The 27,975-nt window shown below is 33.0% G+C and overlaps 2 protein-coding genes across 2 annotated transcripts in view; both read left to right on the top strand.

Annotated features, from left to right (window-relative positions):
• Positions 1 to 2,621: 2,621 nt before the first annotated feature.
• LOC134691488 (uncharacterized) overlaps positions 2,622 to 27,975 on the top strand; it is a 277,122-nt gene continuing 251,768 nt past the window's right edge. Inside the window, exon 1 of the mRNA XM_063552032.1 lies at positions 2,622 to 2,711. Within this exon, the coding sequence (XP_063408102.1) occupies positions 2,634 to 2,711 (78 nt within the window). The 5' untranslated portion in view covers positions 2,622 to 2,633. The remainder of the gene's footprint in view (positions 2,712 to 27,975) is intronic.
• Positions 7,427 to 27,867, top strand: LOC134691470 (uncharacterized). The gene is made up of 10 exons (XM_063552017.1): positions 7,427 to 7,491; positions 11,343 to 11,585; positions 13,351 to 13,842; positions 14,817 to 14,923; positions 17,931 to 18,384; positions 19,167 to 19,942; positions 20,440 to 20,470; positions 24,847 to 25,118; positions 26,312 to 26,339; positions 26,985 to 27,867. Exons 1-10 carry the CDS (start codon positions 7,446 to 7,448, stop codon positions 27,401 to 27,403), a joined length of 2,868 nt encoding a protein of 955 aa, XP_063408087.1. The 5' UTR covers positions 7,427 to 7,445; the 3' UTR covers positions 27,404 to 27,867.

Genomic DNA, 27,975 nt, shown 5'->3' on the forward strand with positions numbered 1-27,975 from the left:
AAACACATAACTACAAGTTTCTTCAGAACATAACAGATTGTACATCAGCAGTATAAAATATACAACTGCAAGTTACCTTAGAACATAACAGATTGTACACAAGCAGTATAAAACACATAACAACAAGTTACTTCAGAACATAACAGATTGTACACCAGCAGTATAAAACACACAACTACATGTTACTCCAGAACATAACAGATTGTACATTAGCAGTATAAAACACATAACTACAAGTTACTTCTGAAATAATATAATAATATTTATCGCTATTTTGTGCATTTTTCCTTTGATATTTTTTTGTGATAATTTTCATACCATGCTACTCACTTGAGATGGAAATGTATTGCTAGAAACTTAGGAGCCACGTGGCGTTGCTAATGAAATTGACATGAAATTGACAACGTTGTCATAGGTTAAATAGCGATAAACAGATTATCATTGGTCATCTCAACTCGATTGCTTTTCTCGCTTTCGCCGTGACTGGCTCAAGCGAGAAAATTAATCTTGTTGAGATAACCAACGATAATTTATAAATCTGTATGGAAACTGATATTTATATCATTATACTGAATTCGATATTAAATCAAAATCTGTTTTTAATTTAACAGTTTTAATGAGAGAGAAAAAATGCATAAAGGTATTTTTTTTCTCTCGTTAATTGTTTTTGTTTGTTTTGAATTATAGTTGATAAAGTTCTTTACAAGACCATTTTTTACACCAAGGTTTAACAGCGGAAGTAAAACAAATATCACACATGTATGTTATTGCTGCACTTTGACCACATTCCTTAATATATACAAAATTATATTGTTAATTAGACAAGAATCATATAAAGTGGGGTCTCATTTTGTTTGTCTCCTTGTACTAAATCAGGAAATGTAACTATTTTTCATATTTCTTTGAAAAAGTTACTTTTTAAAAAATTGATCATTATTCTGAATCATGTTAATCAGACAGATTTAATCATTATATTAACAAATACTTGTTAGAATTATATAAAGTGAGATGTCATTTTACTCAGAGAATTTTAATGAATCCATTGATATAAATATTTTATTCATTTCTTAAATAAAAAATTAACATGACAGTTGAATAATTATACTGAATCTACACTTAAATCCTGTAGTTAATTAGACAGTTTAACGAACAAATATTTGTAATAATTATATAAAGTGGGGTCTCATTTTACTTGTTTTGTTCTACTGAATCCATTGATAAAACTATTTCACACATTTCTTGAAAAAATATTTTTTTAAGATATCAGGTTTAATGAAAGTTTTGACATTTCACAACAAAACATGTTTATTTATTGTTTATGTAGAATATAAATACAAGTGTGACTGGTCATTTTATTTAGTTTTGACCACTGATTCATGTGATATATATATTGTTTATATTTATTACACAACATTGTCCAGTTTATCAGACAAGTTTTGATGTCAGTTGTATTATTCCAGAGATATTATGGAGAGACAGCATTAATGTTGGCTGCCCAGTGGGGACACCTGGAGATCTGTAGTCTCCTCATTGATAGAGGATGTAAGATCGACATCACAAATGTATGTTATCTTCTTAGTCTGATCACATTACTATTAATCTACACTAAATCATGTTGTTAATTTGACAGGTTTAATGAACAAATATTTGTAATAATTATATCAAGTGGGATCTCATTTTACTCGTATTTTTGTTCTGAATCAGAAAATATAACTCCTTTTAATATTTCTTAAAATTTTTGTTTTAATAAAATGAATAGTTATACTGAATCTACACTAAATCATGTTGTTAATTAGACAGTTTAAATGAACAAATATTTGTAATAATTATATAAAGTGGGGTCTCATTTTACTTGTTTTGTTCTACTGAATCCATTAATATAATTATTTTACACATTTCTTGAAAAAAATTTTTTTTTAAGATATCAGGTTTTATGGAAGTTTTGACATTTCTCAACAAAACATGTTTATTTATTGTTTATATACAATATAAATACAAGTGTGACTGGTCATTTTATTCAGTTTTGACCACTGACTCATGTGATATATATTTAGTTTATATTTATTACACAACATTGTCCAGTTTATCAGACAAGTTTTGATGTCAGTTGTATTATTCCAGGTTGATGGAGTGACAGCATTAATGACGGCTGCCTATGACGGACGCCTGGAGATCTGTCGTCTCCTCATTGATACAGGATGTAAGATCGACATCACAAATGTATGTTATCTACTTAGTCTGATCACATTACTATTAATCTACACTAAATCATGTTGTTGATTAGACAGGTTTAATAAACAAATATGTGTAAGAATCATATAAAGTGGGGCCTCATTTTACTTGTTTTGTTCTACTGAATCCATTGATATAATTATTTTACACATTTCTTGAAAAAAATATTTTTTTAAGATATCAGGTTTAATGGAAGTTTTGACATTTCACAACAAAACACGTTTATTTATTGTTTATATACAATATTAATACAAGTGTGACTGGTCATTTTATTCAGTTTTGACCACTGACTCATGTGATATATATTTAGTTTATATTTATTACACAACATTGTCCAGTTTATCAGACAAGTTTTGATGTCAGTTGTATTATTCCAGGAGTATGATGGACGGACAGCATTAATGAGGGCTGCCAGGGAAGGACACCTGGAGATCTGTAGTCTCCTCATTGATAGAGGATGTAAGATCGACATCACAAATGTATGTTATCTACTTAGTCTGATCACATTACTATTAATCTACACAAAATCATGTTGTTAATTAGACAGGTTTAATAAACAAATATTTGTAATAATTATATCATGTGGGGTCTCATTTTACTCGTATTATTGTTCTGAATTAGAAAATATTACTACTTTTCATGTTTCTTAAAAAAAATATTTTATTAAAATGAATAATTATACTGAATCTACACTAAATCATGTTGTTAATCAGACAGTTTTAACGAAACAAATATTTGTAAGAATCTTACAAAGTGGGGTCTCATTTTGCTTGTTTTGTTCTACTGAATCCATTGATATAACTATTTTACACATTTCTTGAAAAAAAATTTTTTTTAAGATATCAGGTTTAATGGAAATTTTGACATTTCACAACAAAACATGTTTATTTATTGTTTATATACAATATAAATACAAGTGTGACTGGTCATTTTATTCAGTTTTGACCACTGATTCAAGTGATATATATTTAGTTTATATTTATATTACACAACATTGTCCAGTTTATCAGACAAGTTTTAATGTCAGTTGTAGGATATGTTGTATATTATTGATATTGATAACAAAGTATTGTACATTATAGTTACATGTTATTTGGTTATATTATAGATCCATGGAGAAACAGCTTTACATCATGCTGCTGAGGAGGGATATCTAAAGATCACAAGATGTCTGGTAGAACAAGGAGGCGCCAGTCCTTTGGTTACAACACATAAGGTAATATTTTATAGTATTTGACCAGTGTTCAACTATAAAAGTAATGATTCACTAAAATTATGTATAAGATATGGTTGGTCAAATGGATTTTTTTCAAGACTATAGTGTAAGTCATATGATCAATTGAATTTCACTTTAAATATGAAAAAGTTTTATAGGAGGGTGTGGATGGGGTATACAGATATAGGAGGTTGTGGATGGGGTATACAGATATAGGAGGGTGGGGATGGGGTATACAGATATAGGAGGGTATAGATGGGGTATACAAATATAGGAGGGTGTGGATGGGGTATACAGATATAGAGGTGTGGATTGGGTATACAGATATAGGAGGGTATAGATGGGGTATACAGATATAGGAGGGTATAGATGGGGTATACAGATATAGGAGGATGTGGATCAATCAAGTATACAGATAAGAAAAACATGAATGGAAGAAGAAAAACATGAGATCTTTGATAATAGAGAGAAATTAAGAAAAAAATTGATATTAAAATAATGAGTTGCAGAAATATAAAAAATAGAAAATAATGGGGTGTTTAAATATAAAGAACTAGGCATAATGCAAAGAAAATAACAAAGACAGATGGAGCTTTTATTCACATGCTATATAAAGAAAAGTTAAAAGCCTATTTAAAGTCTTCAAAAAATTGTGAAAAATAATCTGAATGTTGTCTGAAGAGATTTATTTAATGAACGAAAATGATATGGTTAGCGTATGTAAAAATAAAATAAAACACTCAGCTGCTACTGGTCTTACGATATGTGTTACAAAAGTCTTCTTTGTAGTTATCAGATGAAAGTAATATAAAGATTTGTCTGTATTTCAGGGTGAGACTCCATACGATCTAGCAGCAGAGAGTAAACAGGGACAGTATAAAGAAGTGATGGAATACTTACAGGTACATATGGTGTTAAATTACATATGCTTACACTTAGAATGAATCAAGTAGAAAATAAGTTAAAAAATATAAATAAATATAAAACTAAGAAATTAAAAGCCACAAAACCAAGATACTTCAGGAGAGATATCTTATAAATTAAACATTCTTTAAGTCTTGAACAAAAAATTTCAAATTCTAATGAAATTATTTGTTATCACAATTTTGATTGGACAACATGATATATTTGAGATCCTTAATTCCACACTTTAACAGACTTCAACTAAACTTAGCGGAATAGCCTTCATTTTTCAATTTAAGAATTTATTGTTGTGTCCTTTATTTCATTCTAGAGTTTTTCGCATTTATTTTTATCTTGCTTAAAGAAACCATCAATTGACCAGTATTGCACAGCAACATGGTATTGCGCAATAGCAAGAAATCTTCAATTGCACAGTATTGCGCAATAGCAAGAAATCTTCAATTATATAGTATTGCGCAATTGCAAGAAATCTTCAATTGGCCAGTATTGCGCAATAGCACAATATTGGGCAACAACATAGTTTTGCGCAATAGCAAGAAATCTTCAATGACACAGTATTGCACAAGTAAACATATTAGTCCCCCCTTTTAGAGCGAGGAAGCTTCTAAATTGATATTGCACAATAGCAAGAAATCTTAAATTGCACAGTATAATATTGCACAATAGCAAGAACTCTTCAATTGAAAATAAATACAAATCTTTTAACCAATTTCAATGGGATTAATTTAAAGTCATTAATTTTTCTCATCACTTGGCGTCCGTAGTCTGTCGTCCGTCGTCCGTCGTTGTTAACTTTTACCAAAAATCTTCTCCTCTGAAACTACTGGGCCAAATTTAACCAAACTTGGCCACAATCATCATGAGGGTATCTAGTTTAAAAAATGTGTTCGTTGACTAGGCATACCTACCAAGATCGCAGCCATGGGTAAAAATAGAACATAGATGTAGATTTTGGCTTATATCTCTGAAACCAAGGATTTGTATAGTGAGATGAATCGGCAACCCATTGTTGGGTTGCTGCCCCTGAATTGGTAATTTTAAAGGATTTTTTTTCATTTTTGGTTATTATCTTAATATCATTATAGATAGAGATAAACTGTAAACAGCAATAATGTTCAGCAAAGTAAGATCTACAAATAAGTCAACATGACCAACCCTTAAGGAGTTATTGACCTTGATAGTCAATTTTTTACAATTTTTGTAATCTTTTACAAAAATCTTCTCCTCTGAAACTACTAAGACAAATTTAACCAAACTTGTCCACAATCATCACTAGGATATATAGTTTTAAAAATGTGTGTGATGACCAGGCCCTCGAACCAAGATAGCCGACATGGCTAAAAATAGAACATAGGGTAAAATGCAGTTTTTGGCTCATATCTCTGAAACCAAAGCATTTAGAGCAAATCTTTCAGGATAAAATTGTTCATTATGTGATGATCTATCTGCCCTGAAACATTCAGACCAATCAGGTATTCCGTTGTTGGATTGCTGCCCCTGAATTAGTAATTTTAAGAAAAATTTTCAGGTTTTGATTATTATCTTGAGATAAACTGTAAACAGCAATAATGTACAGGAAAGTAAGACCTACAAATAAGTCAACTTGACCAAAATGGTCAAATGACCCCTTAAGGAGTTATTGCCCTTTATAGTCAATTTTTAACAATTTTCATAAATTTTGTAAATTTTTACAAAATATTTTCCACTATAACTACTGGGCCAAGTTCATCATAGATAGAGATAATTGTAAGCAGCAAGAATGTTCAGTAAAGTAAGATCTACAAACACATCACCATCACCATAACAAAAGATTTTCATTAATTCATCTGTGTTCTTTGTTTAATATGCACATAAACCAAGGTGAGCGACACAGGCCCCTTAGAGCCTCTAGTTTGGATATTGGGACCCAATTTTAAATTGGGCTACATTGTGGTCAAAAGAATCTAACATTAAACTTTGTTTGATTTCATCAAAAACTGAATTATTGCGGCTGTATGATATGCTGATTCTTATTGTGCATATAGATTTCTTATTGTGCATATAGATTTCTTATTTTGGGCTATGTTTTCAAGTTCGTCCATATTAAGGTTTGAAGGGTCCAAAATTAAACTTTGTTTGATTTCAACTAAAATTAAATTTTTGGTGTTTTTTTTATATGCTGAATCTGACCATGTTGTTTCATTTTTGATATCAGACCATTCTAGGAAAATTAAATGTCCCATTTCAAATTTTTAAGATCTTTAACCACATTTATTTGTGTCAGAAACCTATGTTATGTCAACAATTTGATCACAATCCGAATTCAGACAGTATCAACCTTGATTATTGTGTCTAAATGTAACCAAACTGTTCAGGGTTTGACCTCCGCGGTCGTATCAGGCTGTGCTCAGCGAAGCATTTTATTTGATCTTGCTTTAAGATATTGATTCGATATTCGGTATATAGTTGTATCATTACAAGTTATAGATCATGTTCAGAGTTTGTTCTGGTCTGTTGATTTTGTGTAGAGTTCTGGCCATGAAACTTTGCTCAGTGCTCGGAGCACAAAAATCATGCCCAAAACATGACATCCAGCAATTTGATTGGTTGATTTTCTAGTCTGAATACAAAAATCATGCTCGAAATTTTTATTACCGTGAGGCCATGTACTTGGACTTCGTACATATTGGTGTAGACTATTGATTTTATTTGTACATAATTTGTATCTGTACTTGTGTGTTTAATTATGATGAAGGATAAAAAAATATGGAGATTGGATACACAATCATCAAGTGTCATATCGAACAAAGACACAATGTTCAAAGTATCTATTTTACAGACATCTCATAACTTATTTCATGCATTCCAAATTTATGACAACACACTTGACCTCGGATGAGTTGAACCTCGGATAAGTCGAATACTTTGGTCCGTTACCTTCGACTTCGACATAATAAGGTTCGACTGTTTATAATGTGACACATTTTTATTGTATATTATTTTTGGGGGTAAATATTTTAGAAATTTAATAATTCTATTAGTGACATGAGTGAAGATATATTAACATTGCATATTCCTAATTTTTTAGACTGTCATGTCAGAGAAATCTTCAGGTGTGACTACTGGACAAGGGATAGAAGGTAATTTATTGTCGAGCCTGCGACTTTTGTCACAGAAAGCTCGACATAGGTATAGTGATCCTACGGCGGCAGCGTTAGCTAACTTCTTAAAAGCTTTATATTTTAGAAGCTAGAAGACCTGGATGCTTCATACTTTGTATATATATGCCTCATGTGACGAAGTTTCCGTTAAGTGACTACTTGAAAAAAAAGTAAACATTTTTTGTAATGTTAATTTCTTTCTTATTATGAGTAATAAGATAACTATATTTAGGAGGTGCATACCTTGCAAGGTCTTCATGCATGTCAGACAATTTTCATTTGACCCCGATCTCATTTTAAGGATCAGTGAACAAGGTTACGTTTTCGTGGTCAAGTCCATATATCAGATACTATAAGCAGTAGGTCTACTATATTTGGTATATGGAATGATTGTAAGGTGTACATGTCCAACTGGTAGATGTAATCTGACCTTGACCTCATTTTCATGGTTCTGTGGTCAAAGTTAAGGTTTTGAGTTTGTTTTTTCTTTCTAATACTATATACAATAGGTCAACTATTAGTATATTTGGTGTATGGAAATAGTTTATGATGTTCGTGTCAGTCTCGCAGGTTTTATTTGACCTTGACCTCATATTCACGGTTCATTTCTCAGTGTTAAGTTTTTGTGTTTTGGTCTGTTTTTATTCAACTATAAGTAATAGATCAACTATATTTATTGTATGGAAGGATTGTAAGGTGTATATGTCTGTCTGGCAGGCATCATCTGACCTTGACCTCAATTTCATGGTTCATAACATTGGTCAATGTAAAGTTTTCATGGTTAAGTTTGTTTCTTAGATACTATAAGCAATAGGTCAACTATATTTAATGCATACATTGATTGTAAGATGTATGTCTGTCTGGCATGGTTCATCTGACCTAGACCTCATTTTCATGGTTCATTGGTCAATGTTAAGTTTTCTTGGTTAAGACTGTTTCTTAGAAACTATAAGCAATAGGTCAACTTTGTTTGGTTTATTGAATGATTGTAAGGTGTACATGTATTTCCCGTTTGGTTTATCTGACCTAGACCTCATTTTCTTGGATCATGTTAAGTGTATGAGTTACTTGTAGTGAAGCTTTATAATTAGGACTATCAACATAAAATCAGTGGTTAGTAAAGAAGGCGAGACATTTCAGCATGTGCAATCTTGTATGTTATACTCTAAGAATTGCGGAATAACATGTTTTTGTACTATGTCCTGCAATCAACTTCAATGTATTGATGAGATTAGTCACTATACATGATAATAACAAACTAACGTTAGCAGCTTTCCCTGAGATTAGTCACTATAAATGATAATAACAAACTATGGACCTACAGGGTTACCAGCTTTCCCTGAGATTAGTCACTATAAATGATAATAACAAATTATGGACCTTTAGCGTTAGCAGCTTTCCAATAGATGAAATACATGACATAGTAAGTACCATCAAATAATATGGTCTTCTATAGGATGCTATATTCATGTTTATTCGTACTCTGACATTGCAAGCAATATTCTACTTTACTAGCATTTTTTTCCCTCAAAAAAATTAAAAGTTAGGTATTGTATAGACAACATACTGACACCGAACTACATGTATCTAACTTGGGACAGGCACATAAAGAATGTGATGCAGTTAATACTAAAAGAAGATGTGATATGATTGTAAATGAGACAACTCTCCACAGAGAACAAATGACACAGAAATTAACAACTATAGATCACTGTGCAATACAGCCTACAACAATGACCAAAGCCCATACCGCATAGTCAGCTATAAAAGGCCACGTAATGACAATTGTAAAACAATTAAACCATAAAACTAACGGCCTAGTTTAGGTACTAAAAAAATAAATGAAAACAGACTTTTTGCCATCAGCATAATTTTGTATTGAACTGGATTTTAAGGAAAACAAATGTTGTCCTTAGAATATTTAAAAAATGATTTAATCTTTACGTTTTACCTAGGACCGGTATAAGTTACTTGTGTTATATCATATGCTAAAAAATTGAAAATTTAATGCATACTTAAGTTAGATAACTATCTTAAGAGCTTTAGTCTCAGTCACAGAAAGCAAGACGTAGGGATTGCTTTTCCGGCAAAATTTCTGTCTCCAGCGATTATTCAGTTTTCTGCTTAAGTAAGTTTGATAGTCACTATACTGATCGACTTTAGAAACACAACACTAGATGATTCTTTGTATACGCCAGTTTACGAGACGTATTATGGTATACCGTTGTCCGTCTGTCCGTCCGTCGTCAACATGTCGAACATAAACTCAAAAACGCTTTGACCAATTTGCAGAATTGAAAGTAAAAGTCAAAATTAATTAGAGAAGCATCTTTTTTGTCGGCCACATATGTATAAATAAACAAACAAATGTGTTTGTTTGTGCAAGACGTATTAATTAACATCTATGTACATGATGTAAGTTTGGAGGCATTGACTCCATAGATACATCATTAAATGGAATTGTGATTTCTGTCATACAAGTTTGAGGCTTGACACACTTGACACCTGGTTCCCCACACTTCTTGTATTCAATTGTGATTACTGTCATACGAGTTTAAGGCTTGACACACTTGACACCTGGTTCCCGCCACTTCTTGTATTTAATTGTGACTACTGTCATACAGGTTTGAGGCTTGACACACTTGACACCTGGTTTCCTCCACTTCTTTTATTCAATTGTGACTACTGTCATACAAGTTTGAAGCTTGACACACTTTACACCTGGTTCCCGCCACTTCTTGTATTCAATTGTGATTACTGGCATACAAGTTTGAGGCTTGACACACGTGACACCTGGTTCCCTCCATTTCTTATATTCAATTGTGACTACTGTCATTCAAGTTTGGGGCTTGACACACTTGACACCTGGTTTCCTTCCACTTCTTGTATTCAATTGTGATTACTGTCATACAAGTTTAAGGCTTGACACACTCGACACCTGGTTCTCTCCACTTGTATTCTATTGTGATCACTGTCATACAAGTTTGAGGCTTGACACACTTGACACCTGGTCCCCTCCACTTGTATTCAATTGTGACTACTGTCATACAAGTTTAAGGCTTGACACACTTTACACCTGGTTCCCGCCACTTCTTGTATTCAATTGTGCATATATAAAGTCAGGTTAATACAAGTCAATCGTCAATTTTTTTAAGAGTTTTCACCGAATAATTCCAGTAGATTTTAACATTGATTATTAGAATTGACTATAAGATTTAATATTGATAATGCTTTTCCAAAAGGGAAATACCTTACTGTATTTCTTCTTATAGTTATTATTCTGCTGCCAAACTTTGACACAATTTCCCTCCGTAACCATAAGACATCACAATCAGGTTCACACTTAATAATGTTATCACAAATAGTTTTTTGGGTCTCACCCTTTGAGTCTCAAAATGTTGTCAGTCCAGAGTTATCTGCCCAAAACCCAAACAAAAAATCTTGTTAGTAAATAAATGCCTGAACTGTCATAGGAAGACCAAAACCGATGAGTGGAATTTGTTCAAGAACTCACCCTGTGACTTTGATTTTTTTAAACCGAAAAGATTCAAAGACTCCTTGGTTGGGTTATGCCCCTTTGAAAATTAAAACAAAGTCGTTTGGCCACTCTAAATGAGAAACCGTAAGTGGTAGACACTTGGGATTTTCACCAATGATTATTCATTCATGTGACCTTATAGAGAACTGGACGTTACACAAACAACAATCAATCCATGTTTGACATAGACTTTTAATGATTTGTTAATGAAAAATATTGAAAACAAACTTTTAAATTGGTTAACAAATCTATATTAAACTTAGACTTTTTATAGAAAAAGTTATAATTACAGATCCAATCCACACACAGACTAAGTCCGCCATGTTAAACAGGTTACTTGGCAGTGGAACGTATGTTTCCTATGATATGCGCTGTATGGTAACAGGCCAGTTCGCGGTCGGAAAATCGAGTCTTGTCAAGCTCTTAGCTGGTGATGTCGTCCCAGAAGGAAGACATCCTACCGATGGGATTTCCCTACTAGAAGGTCGCTGTGGCCTTGATGTGGAGACTAGAAGCTGGATTTATATTGATCCAGGTAAGAAAATCTACAACATTAAAACTTTTCATTTATATTTGAATACCTCTTTGGTATCTTCCACCTCTCTATTAGCTTCAGAATCAGGTAATCTTTAAAACTTGAAAAGACAAAGACATAGAAAAAACCTGTAATACGAACTTAACACTGTTGTTGGGATTGCTGAATGCAGTTTCTCTTATGATTTAAACAAAATTCTATTCTGATATTCAGAGATATTGTCCTTTTATCATGTTAATGGTCATATTTTTGGCAATTTTTATATGCCTTAACTGGCTTAAGATATTGTTGTGCATTTTTTTTTCTACAGGCCGTTATACTGACTTCTGATAAAAAAAAAAAAAACTTCTGCATATAATATTTGATTCTTACAGCAAGTTCAAAAGGATATACTATAATGTACTCATTGCAAAGCTCTTTATTAGTACCCTACCGACGGAGTCGAAGGGAACTTCAAGTTGCAGTCTGTTCGTCTGTCTGTCCATCTGTCAGTCCGGCAAATCAGTTTTCCACACTTTTTATGCCCCAGTCGTTGTGAAGGGGGCATTAAGTTTTACCCTTGTACATCTGTACGTGCGTACTACCCAAAATTGATTTCTGTTCTCTTACTTAGCTGGCCTTAACCAAATGTTATGAAACTTTATATACACAATGCTTATTACCACAAAACACAGATCAAGTTTTCATTTTGGTGACATCACTTTTACCGTTCTAGAGTTGTGCCCCTTTGACAATTGGAAAAATTCCTGAAATATATGTGTCTGTTCTCAGTTAAACTTTAGTTTGCCTCCAAATGTTATGAAACTTATGCACAATGCTTATTACCATAAAACTCAGATCAAGTACAAATTTGGGTAGCGTCACTTTTACAGTTCTTGAGGTATATCCCTTTCAAACGTTATATGCAAGCAGGGGCATCATCTGTGTCCCATGGGTACATTCCTCCATTTATCTACTCCATGCTTGAATATATTGATTGGCTATTTGGTGTATAGTTTTATCATGACAAGTTACAAATCAAGTTTGAATTTTGTTCTGGTCTGAAGATTTTTTGCAGAGTTATGGTCCTTTGACTTACAAAATTCACTCAAATAATCAGTTTTCAGCACTAATTTTCGTCATGCTTGAAGGTATTGATTTGTTAATTGGTATATAGTTTTATCATGACAAGTTACAGATTAAGTTTAATTTGTTTTCCAGTCTAATGATTGAGCGCAGATTAATAAATGGTCCTTGGACTTATTGACTTGATATTTGTTAAATAGTTTACATTATGACAAGTTATAGATCAAGTTAGAATTTTGTTACAATACAATGAATTTTAAACTGGTAGGGGACTATGTATTGACATGCAATACTCACAGAATGCGTGTTAGCTATAAACTTGGAGTTTATCGTCTGTTTATCTACTGCCGTTCTGTCTGTAATTTTTTTTAAATATTTCTTCTTCTTAAACTGAACTTAAATCATACCTGAGGCTTCTAGCTTCAAATTCATTCCTGAATTTCCTGCTCAAAGTTAAAACACAGGAATAAAACAGACAAAATGGTAGTTTTTGTCTTTGCTAAAAAGACAGTACGACATATACATATAGGGACCTTATTTATTCTGTTGAGGCATATGTTACGGTTTTGCTAAAAATCATTCAATGCTATTGGCTTTGAGTATGTCTTTTGATGGTATCAGTATAACAACAGCACAATGTTAAACCAAAATAATTTTTTTTTGAATATTATCTATTCAAGTGATATATATTATTTTACAGAAACGTATGACGCTTTAGATGTGGTTTACAATAAGGTGTTGATGACTTCAGTAGAAGAGGACGAAAGAAAAGAAGAAAAAACACCAAAGAAACCACATTTACCAGATTCAAACCTTGTTAGAAGTGATAGTAAAGTGATGACCGCTGGTCCCTCCCAACAGCCTCTAGCAGCCAAACCTTTGTCACCTCAAGAATCTGACAGTGTGTCCAAGAGAATACCAGAGTTAAAGACACACATGAAATCGAAAATGACAAAAGAAGAAATAAGAAAGAGAATGGAAAAAGTCCTTAAAAGTGGAAACTACAAGATGAAAGTAGGAAGACTGATTTTTTGGGACTTTGGTGGACAGTATGTTTACTATACCACACATCAAACCTTCATGACGTTCAGAGCTTTGTTTCTTGTGGTTTTTGACGGAAGCAAAGGATTACATGAACTAGTTCCAGATGTTCTGTGTTTTCCAGGGCAGCACATGACACCAACACCAGCAGGTATTGTGTGTTAGTTACAATACAAAGACTCATATTGAACATCATTCATTGTTTATTATGTTAAAAAAGCATTTACTTTATCATTAGTAAAAACAAGGCTTCCAGGTTACTGTGCCAATACTTACTTTAATATTGTGAAGACAATGATAGTTTTCCCAATAATCAGTTGGAATTTACCTGTGATTTAAATTTTTGCAAAGTGTACTGTCCCATTGAATAGTTACCATAGCTTTTTTATCTGTGTTGATCATGTTTATGTTGTCCCATTTAATAGTTACCATAGCTTTGTTATCTGTACGTGTTGTTCATGTTGATGTTGTTCAAAGGAAACTTGGAATTTCGGATTTTCATGAAAAAAATCATTCATTGATTATAAATAGGGCTGCACATACAAAAACAATACTAGTGATACAAAAAATCATTAAAACTGAATAAATGACATATATTGCAAAATTATATTAATAATAGACAAGAAATGAGTGCTGATTAGTTATTTTCTAAACAGTTATTGTTAGTGATCTCATGTGTTCAATTCTTGTCAGATTTTTTATGAAATTTATATTAAGTATATCTCAGTAGTATCGTAGATAATTTCCAAAATCAGTGCCGATTAATTATTTTCAAGCATTCATGCCCATTTGAAATATTAAATATATCTAAATAGCTTAACATTTCCAGTCAAGTCTGTCATGTCTGTGTTTTCTTAATTTTTTTGTAGAGTAAAAAGAACAAAAAAAGGTTATTTTTTTGAAGTAACTGCCACTGGACCTTGCAAAGGTGAAATATGTGCTATGCAGGGGATAGTCGGTGTATTTTATTTCAAATGGATTTCCGTCATCAAAAATAAATTATCTGTCAATTTGCTCCCTAATAAAATGTATTTCTTTGGTTTTTATCACTATCAATTATGACATACCAGTTTTTTATTTTATTAAACTTTTATTTTATTTTTTCATATTGTTTTTATATTTCAGTATTCCTTCAACATTGGGTTAACTCAATCCTAACTTATTGTAAGGTGGTATATGTAGGCATTCCAAAGATCTTATTTGTTGCCACCCATAAAGACAAAATACCAGTGGTAAGTAATATAATTTAGATATAACAGGAGGCTGATCAAGTAATACAATTTAGATATAACAGGAGGCTGATCAAGTAATATAATTTAGATATAACAGGAGGCTGATCAAGTAATATAATTTAGATATAACAGGAGGCTGATCAAGTAATATAATTTAGATATAACAGGAGGCTGATCAAGTCAATCTTTCGTGTCCAGTTATATTTGTAGTTCTTAATTAATTGTAACAAGGATGATTTTGTTTGCCTTTTTTTTTTTTGCATTATTGCCTTATATCTTAAAAACTAAAATAGATAGAAATATACATAAACAAGGTAAAATGATCATTAAATAAAAGAAAGGTAAATATGCTAGATATACTTACTGGAGGTGTGATGGGATGATTGAAGCTGTTAATTTTCTCTTTGATAATATTTATGTACGTTTCGGCAACAAAGTTTATTGACATGTTGTAGGTATTCCTATGGGCACTAATTGCACCCCTTTAATAGCAGACATGTTTTTGTACTGTTATGAATAAACTCATCATAGATACCAGGATTACATTTTCTATTTACATCAGACGCGGGTTCCGTCTACAAAAAACTCATCAGTGACGCTTGAATCCATAAAGTTAAAAAGGCCAAATACAATACAAAGTTGAGCATTGAGGACCGAAATTCCTAAAAGTTTTGCCAAATATGAATCACAGCTTATGACAAAACTCAGTAAAAACTCGTCTCAAATGCATTTAATTAATAAATTCAACAATACTTACCGTTATCTTGATGATATTTTTTCGTTAAATAATCAAGAATTTTCTCAATATACTTCCGCAATTTACCCAAAGGAACCTACTTTAAATAAATCAAATTTAAACAGTAATAACTGTCCTTTCCTAGATACAGGTATTTCTGTTTTAAATGGGAAACTCCACACTAAAATTTACATCAAAAGGGACGATTTTCGTTCTCTATTGTTTATTTTCCCATTTTGGATGGTGATGATCCTTTGGCACCATCTTACAGTGTTTATATTTCACAACTCGCTCGCTATGCCCGTATCTGTTGTGACATTTTTTTATTTTAACGGACGTAATCAATGTATTTCTGGTAAATTAACAAGTCAGGGATTTCGTTACCACAAATTACTTAAAACCTTAACTAAATTCTTCCTAAATATAAAGATTCAGTTCTAAAGTTTGGTTGAACCTGTAGAAAACTTATTTCAAACGGGATAGCACATCCTCATTTTTACTGAAATGTTGTTTACTGTGCCCTGAAATATAGAAACGATCCTGGTAAACTTATCGATCCTTTTAAATAAACTTATTCTAAAAGGTTACCAATTCAACACTGTAATTAGATCATTGAATATTGTTTTTATTGGTATTAATATTGATTTTTTATGCCCCACCTACGATAGTAGAAGGGCATTATGTTTTCTGGTCTGTGCGTCCTTACGTGCGTCCTTCCGTCTGTGCATCCATCCGTCCCATTTCAAGTTAAATTTTTGGTCAAGGTAGTTTTTGAAGAAGCTAAAGTCCAATCAACTTGAAACTTAGTACACATGTTCCTTATGATATGATCTTTCTTATTTTAAAACAAAATTAATCTTTTGACCCCATTTGCATGGTCCACTGAACATAGAAACTAAAAGTGTGAGTTTCAGGTTAAAGTTTTTGGTCAAGGTAGTTTTCAATGAAGTTAAAGTCCAATCAACTGGAAACTTAGTACACATGTTCCCTTTTGGTATATCAATTTACTTTTAAGGCCAAATTAGATTTTTTACCCAATTTCACGGTCCATTGAACATGGAAAATGATAATGCGAGTGGGGCATCCGTGTACTTTGGACACATTCTTGTTTATCAGTAAATTAAAAGCAAACTAAATATTATTTCATATACATATACACATTCATGGATCTACAGTCTGTCCATGCCTGTATCTTGGCATTGTACAAGGTCCTGTTTTTCTCTGACTGTTTATGACGTCTTCAAACTAAATCCATTGGATGTTGGATGTGTATTGATTGATAATTTAGTCTTAGATGCATGATTTTTTATTAGTTGTTAGTGGCTTTGAGTACTCTGAGATCCGTACTTGGTGTCTCTTTGTTGTTGGGATGTACAAGTATCTGGCCACGTCCACTTGTATTTGTAGTATTTGTATCTATCTGATGGGTTAAGCCTTTTTCAACTGACTTTAATAGTTCATCTCTATGTTGTACTGTTACACCCCTGTCCCATGTTAGGGGAGGGTTGGGATCCCACTATCATGTTTAACCCCGCTTTATTCTGTATATATGTGCCTATCCCAAGTCAGGTGCCTGCTATTCAGTGGTTGTCGTTTGTTTATGTGTTACATATTTGTTTTTCGTTCATTTTTTACATAAATAAGGCCGCTAGTTTTCTCGTTTGAATTGTGTTACGTTGCCATTTCGCGGCCTTTTATAGCTGACTATGTGGTAGGGGCTTTGCTCATCCGTGACCTATAGTTGTTAATTTCGGTATCATTTGGTCTCTAGTGGAGAGTTGTCTTATTGGCAATCATCTTCTTTTATATCTACAAATAAGGTACTATGGCCAGAAACGACAGTGGACTCCTTATTGGAAAAATCCCCCTTAATGATGAGTTTTTTTCACATTTCTCTCATTTTGGCCTATTATCAATTAACAGTAACAGATCAAGAAAAACTTTAATGAGCAAAACTGATCAATATGGCCAGATATACAAAACAGAAAATACTTCTGGTCCACATTTATCAAACTTGGCCGCAATCATCATTACGGCAATTAGTTTTAAAAGATTGCCGAAATGGCTTAAAATAGAATATAGGAGTAAGATGCAAGTTTTGTCTTTTATCTTGTAAAACACTGTATTCTATAAAAATATTTAAAAAGCATGCATTGTTTGTAAAATTCTTTTACTATTTTTTACTCTTTTTACTTTACTATCATCGACTTTTTAAAAAAAAATGTAATTTTAAAAATTGATAATGTCATATCGTAAATTATCACTTTGAAGGAGGATGTGGAGTCCAGGCGTGAGGAGTTGTACAATGGAGTAGAGGAATTGTTTAAGGACCACGAGGGACGAAACCATCTTGTCCTAACACAACGGATATTTGTCAATGCAAGGGATAACACAGATACAGAAATTGAAGTCCTGAAGAAAGCCATCACAGAACTTACGTTTGAACATCCTTGTTGGGGGGAGAAGATGCCCAACGCTTGTGTTCCCCTTGAACTCGAGATAGCAGAGCTAGTGGCAGAAGGAAAACAAATCTTGTCATTGAAGGATGTAGAAGAATTGAATGCTATAAGCAAGGTGTCTGTACTGTCCCCTGACCAACTCAAAGATTTCCTAAATTTCCACCACTCCTTGGGGAAGATTGTGTACTTTGATACTCCACAGCTTAAAGATTTCGTAATCATCAACCCCTTGCTCATGGTGGAGGTTATGAGGTCTTTTGTGACAGGTATGTATATCACTACTTAGTATGAAGGTTATGAAGTCCTTTGTGGTAGGTAATAATATCACTACTTAGTATGAAGGTTATGAAGTCCTTTGTGATAGGTATTTATGTCAATACTTATTATGAAGGTTAGGGGCCTTTATGACACTTATTTATCTCCATACTTATTAAAGAGGTTATGAGTTCCTTTATGTGAATACTTATCGCGGAGGTTTTGATTTGTGACAGGTATTCATGTCATTGCAAATTATGAAGGTTATGAGGTCCTTTGTGACAGGTATTTATGTCATTCCAAATAATGAAGGTTATGAGATCCTTTGTGACAGGTATTTATGTCATTCTAAATTATGAAGGTTATGAGATCCTTTGTGACAGGTATTTATGTCATTCCAAATTATGAAGGTTATGAGATCCTTTGTGACAGGTATTTATGTCATTCTAAATTATGAAGGTTATGAGGTCCTTTGTGACAGGTATTTATGTCATTCCAAATTATGAAGGTTATGAGATCCTTTGTGACAGGTATTTATGTCATTCCAAATTATGAAGGTTATAAGATCCTTTGTGACAGGTATTTATGTCATTCTAAATTATGAAGGTTATGAGATCCTTCATATTTTGCTTAAAACAAGATTAAATTTGCTTTCAAGTGAACATTGATTAATTACATATTTATCCTTAGTTGCATTCAAGTTGGTTGGTCTCTGGTGGATAGTTGTTACATTGGCAATCAAACCAAAACATCCTCTTTTTAAAGCGTTTTTTATGTTTTTTATATTTTGCAGATAAAGTATTTTGGCCAGAGGAAAAGAAAATTCATGAAACTTTTAAAAGAATGTCAAAATATGGGACCATAAGACGGGAAGACCTCTTTCTAATCTGGGAGCAAAAAGATTTCAGTGCAATATTGCCATACAAAGAGTTCATATTTAACAGCTTGATTTATTTAGATATCCTAGCAGAGCAACGTAGATATGATACATCTACAGGAAGTCGGTTACCAGTGGAAAACTTCTTTGTTCCCTGTATGGTTACAGAGAGAAATACCACCAACTTCATGGACAAAGAATGTACACCAGAGAGAGCTATATGCTTAGCGTTTTTATTTAAAGGCACTATTATACCACCAGCCCTACCAAATCGTCTGATCAGTGCATGTCTTAGCATGTGGACCGTGAAGCAGTATGAAGGGAGACAACTCCTGTTCTCAGGATTTATTGGTTTATCATTTGACAAATCACATGATATCGTTGTATGCGTTGAGGGCAACAAGATTCTCCTTTACATCGTTCACAGAACCTCCTCCGGGTTAATCGTACCTGATATAGCTACAGGTGTTAAAGAATGCCTGGTTGTAACAATGGAAAGAATCTCAGATTTCTACCACTCCACAGTCCATGCAAAACGCAGCCAACAATCGCCATTTCACATTGAATATTCATGTTCAAATTTAAAATGCTTCATCAGTGCAGAAGAAGCCAAGCAGACCAATGGATGGATTTGTGACAAACATAACCAAACACACAAAAGAAGACACTGGCGCATTTGGAATCAAGATCAGGTGTGTTTTACATATCAGGGAAACAATCAAATGAGTAACATAATCAAATTATACACACATTAATCATAGAATATAATAAGAATCCAAGAGTCAAACAAGTGATTGTATTATAGTTAATATATAATTATTTTATAGTCTTGAGCATTATCTTGCAGACTTTGTATCAATTTATAATCATGATGTTCAAATTATGCTGCCTAAAAATATTCTTTAGAATTAATTTATAATCGTTTTCTCTGTTCATTAATCTATCTGTGTGTCTGTTCTTCCATTCCTTCGTGTATCAAACGTTTTTCACATAAAAAGTAAGTATAACCTTGCTTGATCGAAACACAGATGAAAGATAAACATCAAAGGAAGAACAAAAGATTATATATTTTTGTCTCAAAATGACGGCTGTTTAATACCAGTTGAATTAAATTAAATATAATGCGCATTTAAAACATATTTATAATATTCCATTCGAAATAATAATTTTTATATTGATTTTTCTGCAGACAAAAGAACAGTGTGAAGAGGAATGTCAAGGTAAATATTGTAACACTTCAAAATAATTCCAATCTGTAGAAACGTGTTCATAATAATTCCAATCTGTAGAAACGTGTGTTTGTGTATACGTGTCCCTCTATTGACTTTAAATTATGAATTGTGTTGTGAAACCTGTTGATCTGTAAATTTAAGTGTCCCTCAATGTTGATCTGTTTGTTTAAGTGTCCCTCTGTGTACTTTACATTGTGACTTGTGTTGTGAAACCTGTTGATCTGTTTGTTTAAGTGTCCCTCTATGTACTTTAATTTGTGACTTGTGTTGGGAAACCTGCTGATCTGTAAATTTAAGTGTCCCTCAATGTTGATCTGTTTGATTAAGTGTCCCTCTGTGTACTTAACATTGTGACTTGTGTTGTGAAACATGTTCATCTGTTTGTTTAAATGTCCTTCTATGTACTTTAATTATTGACTTGTGGTGTGAAACCTGTTCATCTGTTTGAATATGTGTCCCTCTATGTATTTAAGATGGTGACATGTGTTGTGAACCTGTTCATCTGTTTGTATAAGTGTTCCTCTATGTAATTTAAATGGTGACTTGTGTTGTGAAACCTGTTGATCTGCTTGTTTATGTGTCCATATGTGTACTTTAAATGGTGACATCTGTTTGTATACGTGTCCCTCTATGTATTTAAGATGGTGACATGTGTTGTGAAACCTGTTGATCTGTTTGTATAAATGTCCCTCTATGTACTTTAAATTGTGACTTGTGTTGTGAAACCTGTTCATCTGTTTGTTTAAGTGTTCCTCTGTGTACTTTAAATTGTGACTTGTGTTGTGAAACCTGTTGATCTGTATGTTTACATGTCCCTCTATTGACTTTAAATGGTGACATGTGTTGTGAAACCTGTTCATCTGTTTGTTTCAGTGTCCCTCTGTGTACTTTAAATGGTGACTTGTGCTGTGAAACCTGTTCATATGTTTGTATAAATGTCCCTCTATGTACTTTAGATGGTGACATGTGTTGTGAAACCTGTTGATCTATTTGTATAAGTGTCCCTTTATATACTTTAAATGGTGACTTGTTTTGTGAAACCTGTTCATCTGATTGTATAAGTGTCCCTTTATATACTTTAAATGGTGACATGTTTTGTGAAACCTGTTCATCTGTTTGTATAAGTGTCCCTATATGTACTTTAAATGGTGACTTGTGTTGTGAAACCTGTTGATCTGTTTGTTTAAGTGTCCCTCTTTGTACTTTACATTGTGACTTGTGTTGTGAAACCTCTTTATCTGTTTGTTTAAGTGTCCCTCTATGTACTTTAAATTGTGACTTGTGTCGTGAAACCTGTTGATCTGTTTGTTTACGTGTCCCTCTATTGACTTTAAATGGTGACTTGTGCTGTGAAACCTGTTGATCTGTTTGTATAAATGTCCCTCTGTGTACTTTAAATTGTGACTTGTGTTGTGAAACCTGTTGATCTGTATGTTTACGTGTCCCTCTATTGACTTTAATTGGTGACATGTGTTGTGAAACCTGTTCATCTGTTTGTATAAATGTCCCTCTGTGTACTTTAAATTGTGACTTGTGTTGTGAAACCTGTTCATCTGTTTGTATAAGTGTCCCTCTATGTACTTTAAATTGTGACTTATTTTGTAAAACCTGTTCATCTGTTTGTTTAAGTGTTCCTCTGTGTACTTTAAATTGTGACTTGTTTTGTGAAACCTGTTCATCTGTTTGTATAAGTGTCCCTCTATGTACTTTAAATGGTGACATGTGTTGTGAAACCTGTTCATCTGTTTGTATAAGTGTCCCTCTATGTACTTTAAATGGTGACTTGTGTTGTGAAACCTGTTGATCTGTTTGTATAAGTGTCCTTCTATGTACTTTAAATGGTGACTTGTGTTGTGAAACCTGTGATCTGTTTGTATAAGTGTCCCTCTGTGTACTTTAAATGGTGACATGTGTTGTGAAACCTGTTCATCTGTTTGTATAAGTGTCCCTCTATGTACTTTAAATGGTGACATGTGTTGTGAAACCTGTTCATCTGTTTGTATAAGTGTCCCTCTATGAACTTTAAATGGTGACTTGTGTTGTGAAACCTGTTGATCTGTTTGTATAAGTGTCCTTCTGTGTACTTTAAATGGTGACTTGTGTTGTGAAACCTGTGATCTGTTTGTATAAGTGTCCCTCTATGTACTTTAAATGGTGACATGTGTTGTGAAACCTGTTCATCTTTTGTATAAGTGTCCCTCTATGTACTTTAAATGGTGACATGTGTTGTGAAACCTGTTCATCTGTTTGTATAAGTGTCCCTCTATGTACTTTAAATGGTGACTTGTGTTGTGAAACCTGTTCATCTGTTTTTATAAGTGTCCTTCTATGTACTTTAAATGGTGACTTGTGTTGTGAAACCTGTGATCTGTTTGTATAAGTGTCCCTCTGTGTACTTTACATTGTGACTTGTGTTGTGAAACCTGTTGATCTGTTTGTTTAAGTGTCCCTCTGTGTACTTTACATTGTGACTTGTGTTTTGAAACCTGTTCATCTGTTTGTTTAAGTGTCCCTCTATGTACTTTAGATGGTGACATGTGTTGTGAAACCTGTTGATCTGTTTGTATAAATGTCCCTCTGTGTACTTTAAATTGTGACTTGTGTTGTGAAACCTGTTGATCTGTATGTTTACGTGTCCCTCTATTGACTTTAATTGGTGACATGTGTTGTGAAACCTGTTCATCTGTTTGTATTTGTGTCCCTCTGTGTACTTTAAATTGTGACTTGTGTTGTGAAACCTGTTCATCTGTTTGTATAAGTGTCCCTCTATGTACTTTAAATTGTGACTTATTTTGTAAAACCTGTTCATCTGTTTGTTTAAGTGTTCCTCTGTGTACTTTAAATTGTGACTTGTTTTGTGAAACCTGTTCATCTGTTTGTATAAGTGTCCCTCTATGTACTTTAAATGGTGACTTGTGTTGTGAAACCTGTGATCTGTTTGTATAAGTGTCCCTCTGTGTACTTTAAATGGTGACATGTGTTGTGAAACCTGTTCATCTGTTTGTATAAGTGTCCCTCTATGTACTTTAAATGGTGACATGTGTTGTGAAACCTGTTCATCTGTTTGTATAAGTGTCCTTCTATGTACTTTAAATGGTGACTTGTGTTGTGGAACCTGTGATCTGTTTGTATAAGTGTCCCTCTGTGTACTTTACATTGTGACTTGTGTTGTGAAACCTGTTCATCTGTTTGTTTAAGTGTCCCTCTGTGTACTTTACATTGTGACTTGTGTTTTGAAACCTGTTCATCTGTTTGTTTAAGTGTCCCTCTATGAACTTTAGATGGTGACATGTGTTGTGAAACCTGTTGATCTGTTTGTATAAATTTCCCTCTTTGTACTTTAATTTGTGACTTGTGTTGTGAAACCTGTTGATCTGTATATTTAATTGTTCCTCAATGTACTTTAAATATTGACTTGTGTTGTGAAACCTGTTCATCTGTTTGTTTAAATGTCCCTCTGTGTACTTTAAATGGTGACATGAGATGTGAAACCTGTTGATCTGTTTGTTTAAGTGTCCCTCTATGTACTTTAAATGGTGACATGTGTTGTGAAACCTGTTCATCTGTTTGTATAATTGTCCGTCTATGTACTTTAAATGGTGACTTGTGTTGTGAAACCTGTTGATCTGTTTGTTTAAGTGTCCCTCTATGTACTTTACATTGTGACTTGTGTTGTGAAACCTGTTCATCTGTTTGTTTAAGTGTCCCTCTATGTACTTTAAATTGTGACTTGTGTCGTGAAACCTGTTGATCTGTTTGTTTACGTGTCCCTCTATTGACTTTAAATGGTGACTTGTGCTGTGAAACCTGTTCATCTGTTTGTATTTGTGTCCCTCTGTACTTTAAATGGTGACATGTGTTGTGAAACCTGTTCATCTGTTTGTTAATGTTTCCCTATATGTACTTCAAATGGTGACTTGTGTTGTAAAATATGTTGATTTTCGAAAGCTAGTATCTAGTAGGAAATTTTGTTTACATTTTGTACTTGTTTATTCTTATTTTACTTATAAGGGACTTAGTTTGCCTTCCGGTTGACATTACATTGTCTGCAGTTAAAGTTTTTAAAACAATTTTTAGATTCATAAACTATCTTAGATTTTTACCAAACTTGGACAGAAGCTTCTTACAATCAAAATATAGTATTGAGAGGAATATTTTTATTAATGTTTTTCCACATTTTTGTTGAGTTTGCGATTAACAGCAAAAGTAGCTGAGAAACTGGGTTCCACGGAACCCTTACATATTTTTTCAAGCACTTTTCCTCATGTTTAGATGTTTGAGTAATGCACATCATAGAATAATCTGAATTTATGTTTTAATGATGTTTTTGAAGGTAAAAATCATGATTGCATTGTGTATTTCAGGGTTAAGTGATGACGCTTTAAGCAAGACACCAAGTGATATTGAACTGTTGCGTTTTTCAAACCACTGCGAATCAAATAAAATGCATGAATTAGTTACACATCTTGGAATGCTTGGGATATGGAAAGATGTCGAATACAATCATCCTAAAGATATACAGGTTGCCAAATTTTTGCTGTTATCAAAGTGGAAAGAGATAAAAGCTAAATCCAATTTCAAAACTTTGTCAGAAGCTCTGATCAACATGGGTATATCGACCCATGTTTTGTGTCAAGTAAGTTTGTACATAGTTTTTTAAATACTCTTTCATTTTGTCTTTGAATGAAACACTGTTAGTTTTATTATTCTTTGAAGACAAATGTATTGAAATTTTCCAATAAATTTATAAGACACCAACATGACCAAGGTTTTAATCAAAGTAAATAAAAGGAAAAGAAAAAAAATGTAAAGTCAAACAGCAATTCTTGACAACTGTATCAAGTATAATCACAGATTGTACAAGCAACCAAAAGGAACCAATCAATACACTTAGGTCCACTGAAACTGTGAGACAGTCCTGCTTTTCTGTTGACAATTGTCGTCTTGCTCCTGAAGTATGTAACAATATGTCAGCCATTGAATGCACAATTTGGGAGTTATAGAATTCCTAGAAATCTAGTATGATATTGAAATTGATGAATAGGAATAAGACAACGGTGGAATTGCTGCTAAAAACCAATCTGACTAATATAGAGAAAGTTGTATTCTAGCATTTATGATTTCAGCACTTGCCTTACAAACATGCTAACAAAGTGTCCGTTTCATAATAACTCTGACGTATGTCAAAATACATTTCCATTTGTGTCCCTGCATTTACGCATGAACTGTTCAACCAAAGCTTCCCAAATTTTAATATGTTGTTACTGATGACAAAATGGAGGTCAAGTTCAATAATGACGATTTTGACTTTTACCGTTCAGGAGTTATGGTTCTTGAAAGATTGAAAAATGGCATTTCCATTCGTGTCCGTGCATTTACGCATGAACTGTTCAACCAAACCTTCCCAAATTTTAATATGTTGTTACTGATGACAAAATGGAGGTCAAGTTCAATAATGACGATTTTGACTTTTACCGTTCAGGAGTTATGGTTCTTGAAAGATTGAAAAATGGCTTTTCCAGTCGTGTCCGTGCATTTACTCATGAACCATTCAACCTAAGCTTTTCAAATTTTAATATGTTGATACTGATGACAAAATGGAGGTTAAATTTGATATTGACGATTTTCACTTTCACTGTTCATCAGTTATGGTTCTTGTGATATTGGCAGGATACAAATAAATGTTAATAAATCCGGTTTGCTGTTGTTGTGACAGCCTCTTGTTATGTTTGTTTCAGTAAATATATAACATCAAATATTGTTGTCAATAGGATTTTAATCTTTTTTTTTGTAAATACATAAAAGCAAATATTTATTTTTTGTTTGCAGGTAAGAAGAATCATCAAAGCAGAAACAGGTAAGTAGAAATACAGTCACTTAATAAAATTAAAAATGAAAATTGGGAATTGTATCAAAGAGACAACAACCCGACCATAGAGCAGAAAACCGCTGAAGGTCACCGATGGGTTTCAGCTGGCCCCTTAACAACAATGTATACTAGTTCAGTAATAATGGACGTCATACTAAACTCAGAAACATATAAAAGAAACTAAAGTTAAAAATCATACATGACTAACAAAGACCAGAGTGTCCTGGCTAAGGACAAGAGGTCAAATATGTTTTTGAGATCTCAACCATACCCCTATACATCTAGACCATGAAGTAAAAAATCCAAACACAACACATTACGCACAGTAAACTCAGTTTAAAAAAGTCTGAGTCCGATTTAAGAAAAGGTAACAAAAGAGACTAATCAAAATGACAATGACACATTGATTAACAAAGGACTTCTCTGTCATTTTCTGACAACCCAGCTCCAGACCTCAATTAAACTGATTAAAAAAATAAACATGGTATCTTTCTATTTACTGGGCTATAGGCTTAATTATCAGAATGAAAACATTTATAACAAGGTACTGCTTATTTCATATCAATTAAATCTTCACAGATCAATGAACTTTGCAGTATTCTAAAAAGAAATAATTATAAAATAATGTTTCAGATATTCCAGCAGATTACTTGGATTTCATTCCAACGGATGAAATTCTAGATAAATTAGCTCCATTAATTGGTCAAGTGTTTTTCCAACTTGGCACTGAAATTGGACTATCAATTCCTGCCCTAGAAAATATACAGAGCAACAATCCTTCTGACTTAGCAGAACAGAATAGAGTCGTATTATTTAAGTGGAGAGAAGACCAACTAATCAAACCTACAATACGGGTCCTTATTCAGGCTTTAGTTAACATTGGGAGAGGTGCACGTTGTTTAGAAGAAGTTTTAAAGAATATTGATCTGAACACCCTTATAGTTTCACAACAATCGAGAGGTAAAGGGGCAATTCCAAAGAAACCAAAAATAAAACCAGAACAGGAATCACAGAGTCAGCGAAAGGTGTCAAAGACATGTTCAATAGCTTGAATAGAAAATGGTAAACACAAATGTGCATTTAAATAGGGAAAATATACTATAGGCAAAAGAAGTGAAAAATATTGTGCATAATTTAGCCTCATTGTTTGAAAGATAAGCTATGCTGTTAACCGTTACTTTTGTATTTCATTTCTTCGATGAGCATTCAACAGATCAATCCCCTGTTAATATACCCTGCTTTGAAAAAGTGAGTGTTTATTGTTTGACCTCTGTCTGTCCATCAATCAGTCCACCCAACAGTCAATCTGTCAGTCCATCAGTCCGATCGTCCCATGAATATTTTTTGTCACATCTTTCTCAGGAGCTACATTTAACACAACAATTTCTGAAATTTTGTAGCAGGGTTTATAAAAGTCAGCGTTACCATGTGTTGCGTTATCAGATTCATAATTGAACAATTTCCCGTTAGCCAAACACTTACATCATTGATCATCATTTTACACATAACATAAAAATTTAACATTTTCTTCACATTTTTCTCAGGAATTACATTACAAGGATTTTAGGGTTTATATAAGTCAACTATACCTTGTGGTGTTTCTTCAGATAAAACAACTTCCTGT

This window comes from Mytilus trossulus, chromosome 11 (genome assembly GCF_036588685.1).
Source record: "Mytilus trossulus isolate FHL-02 chromosome 11, PNRI_Mtr1.1.1.hap1, whole genome shotgun sequence".
Lineage (NCBI taxonomy): Eukaryota > Metazoa > Mollusca > Bivalvia > Mytilida > Mytilidae > Mytilus > Mytilus trossulus.

Excerpts from the sequence above, each read along its gene's own strand:
- LOC134691470 (XM_063552017.1), top strand. The coding sequence starts at position 7,446 with ATGTCAGAGAAATCTTCAGGTGTGACTACTGGACAAGGGATAGAAG. Across the intron at positions 18,385-19,166 it reads TATGAGGTCTTTTGTGACAG|ATAAAGTATTTTGGCCAGAG; the intron begins GTATGTATATCA and ends TATATTTTGCAG. Across the intron at positions 25,119-26,311 it reads CGACCCATGTTTTGTGTCAA|GTAAGAAGAATCATCAAAGC; the intron begins GTAAGTTTGTAC and ends TTTTGTTTGCAG.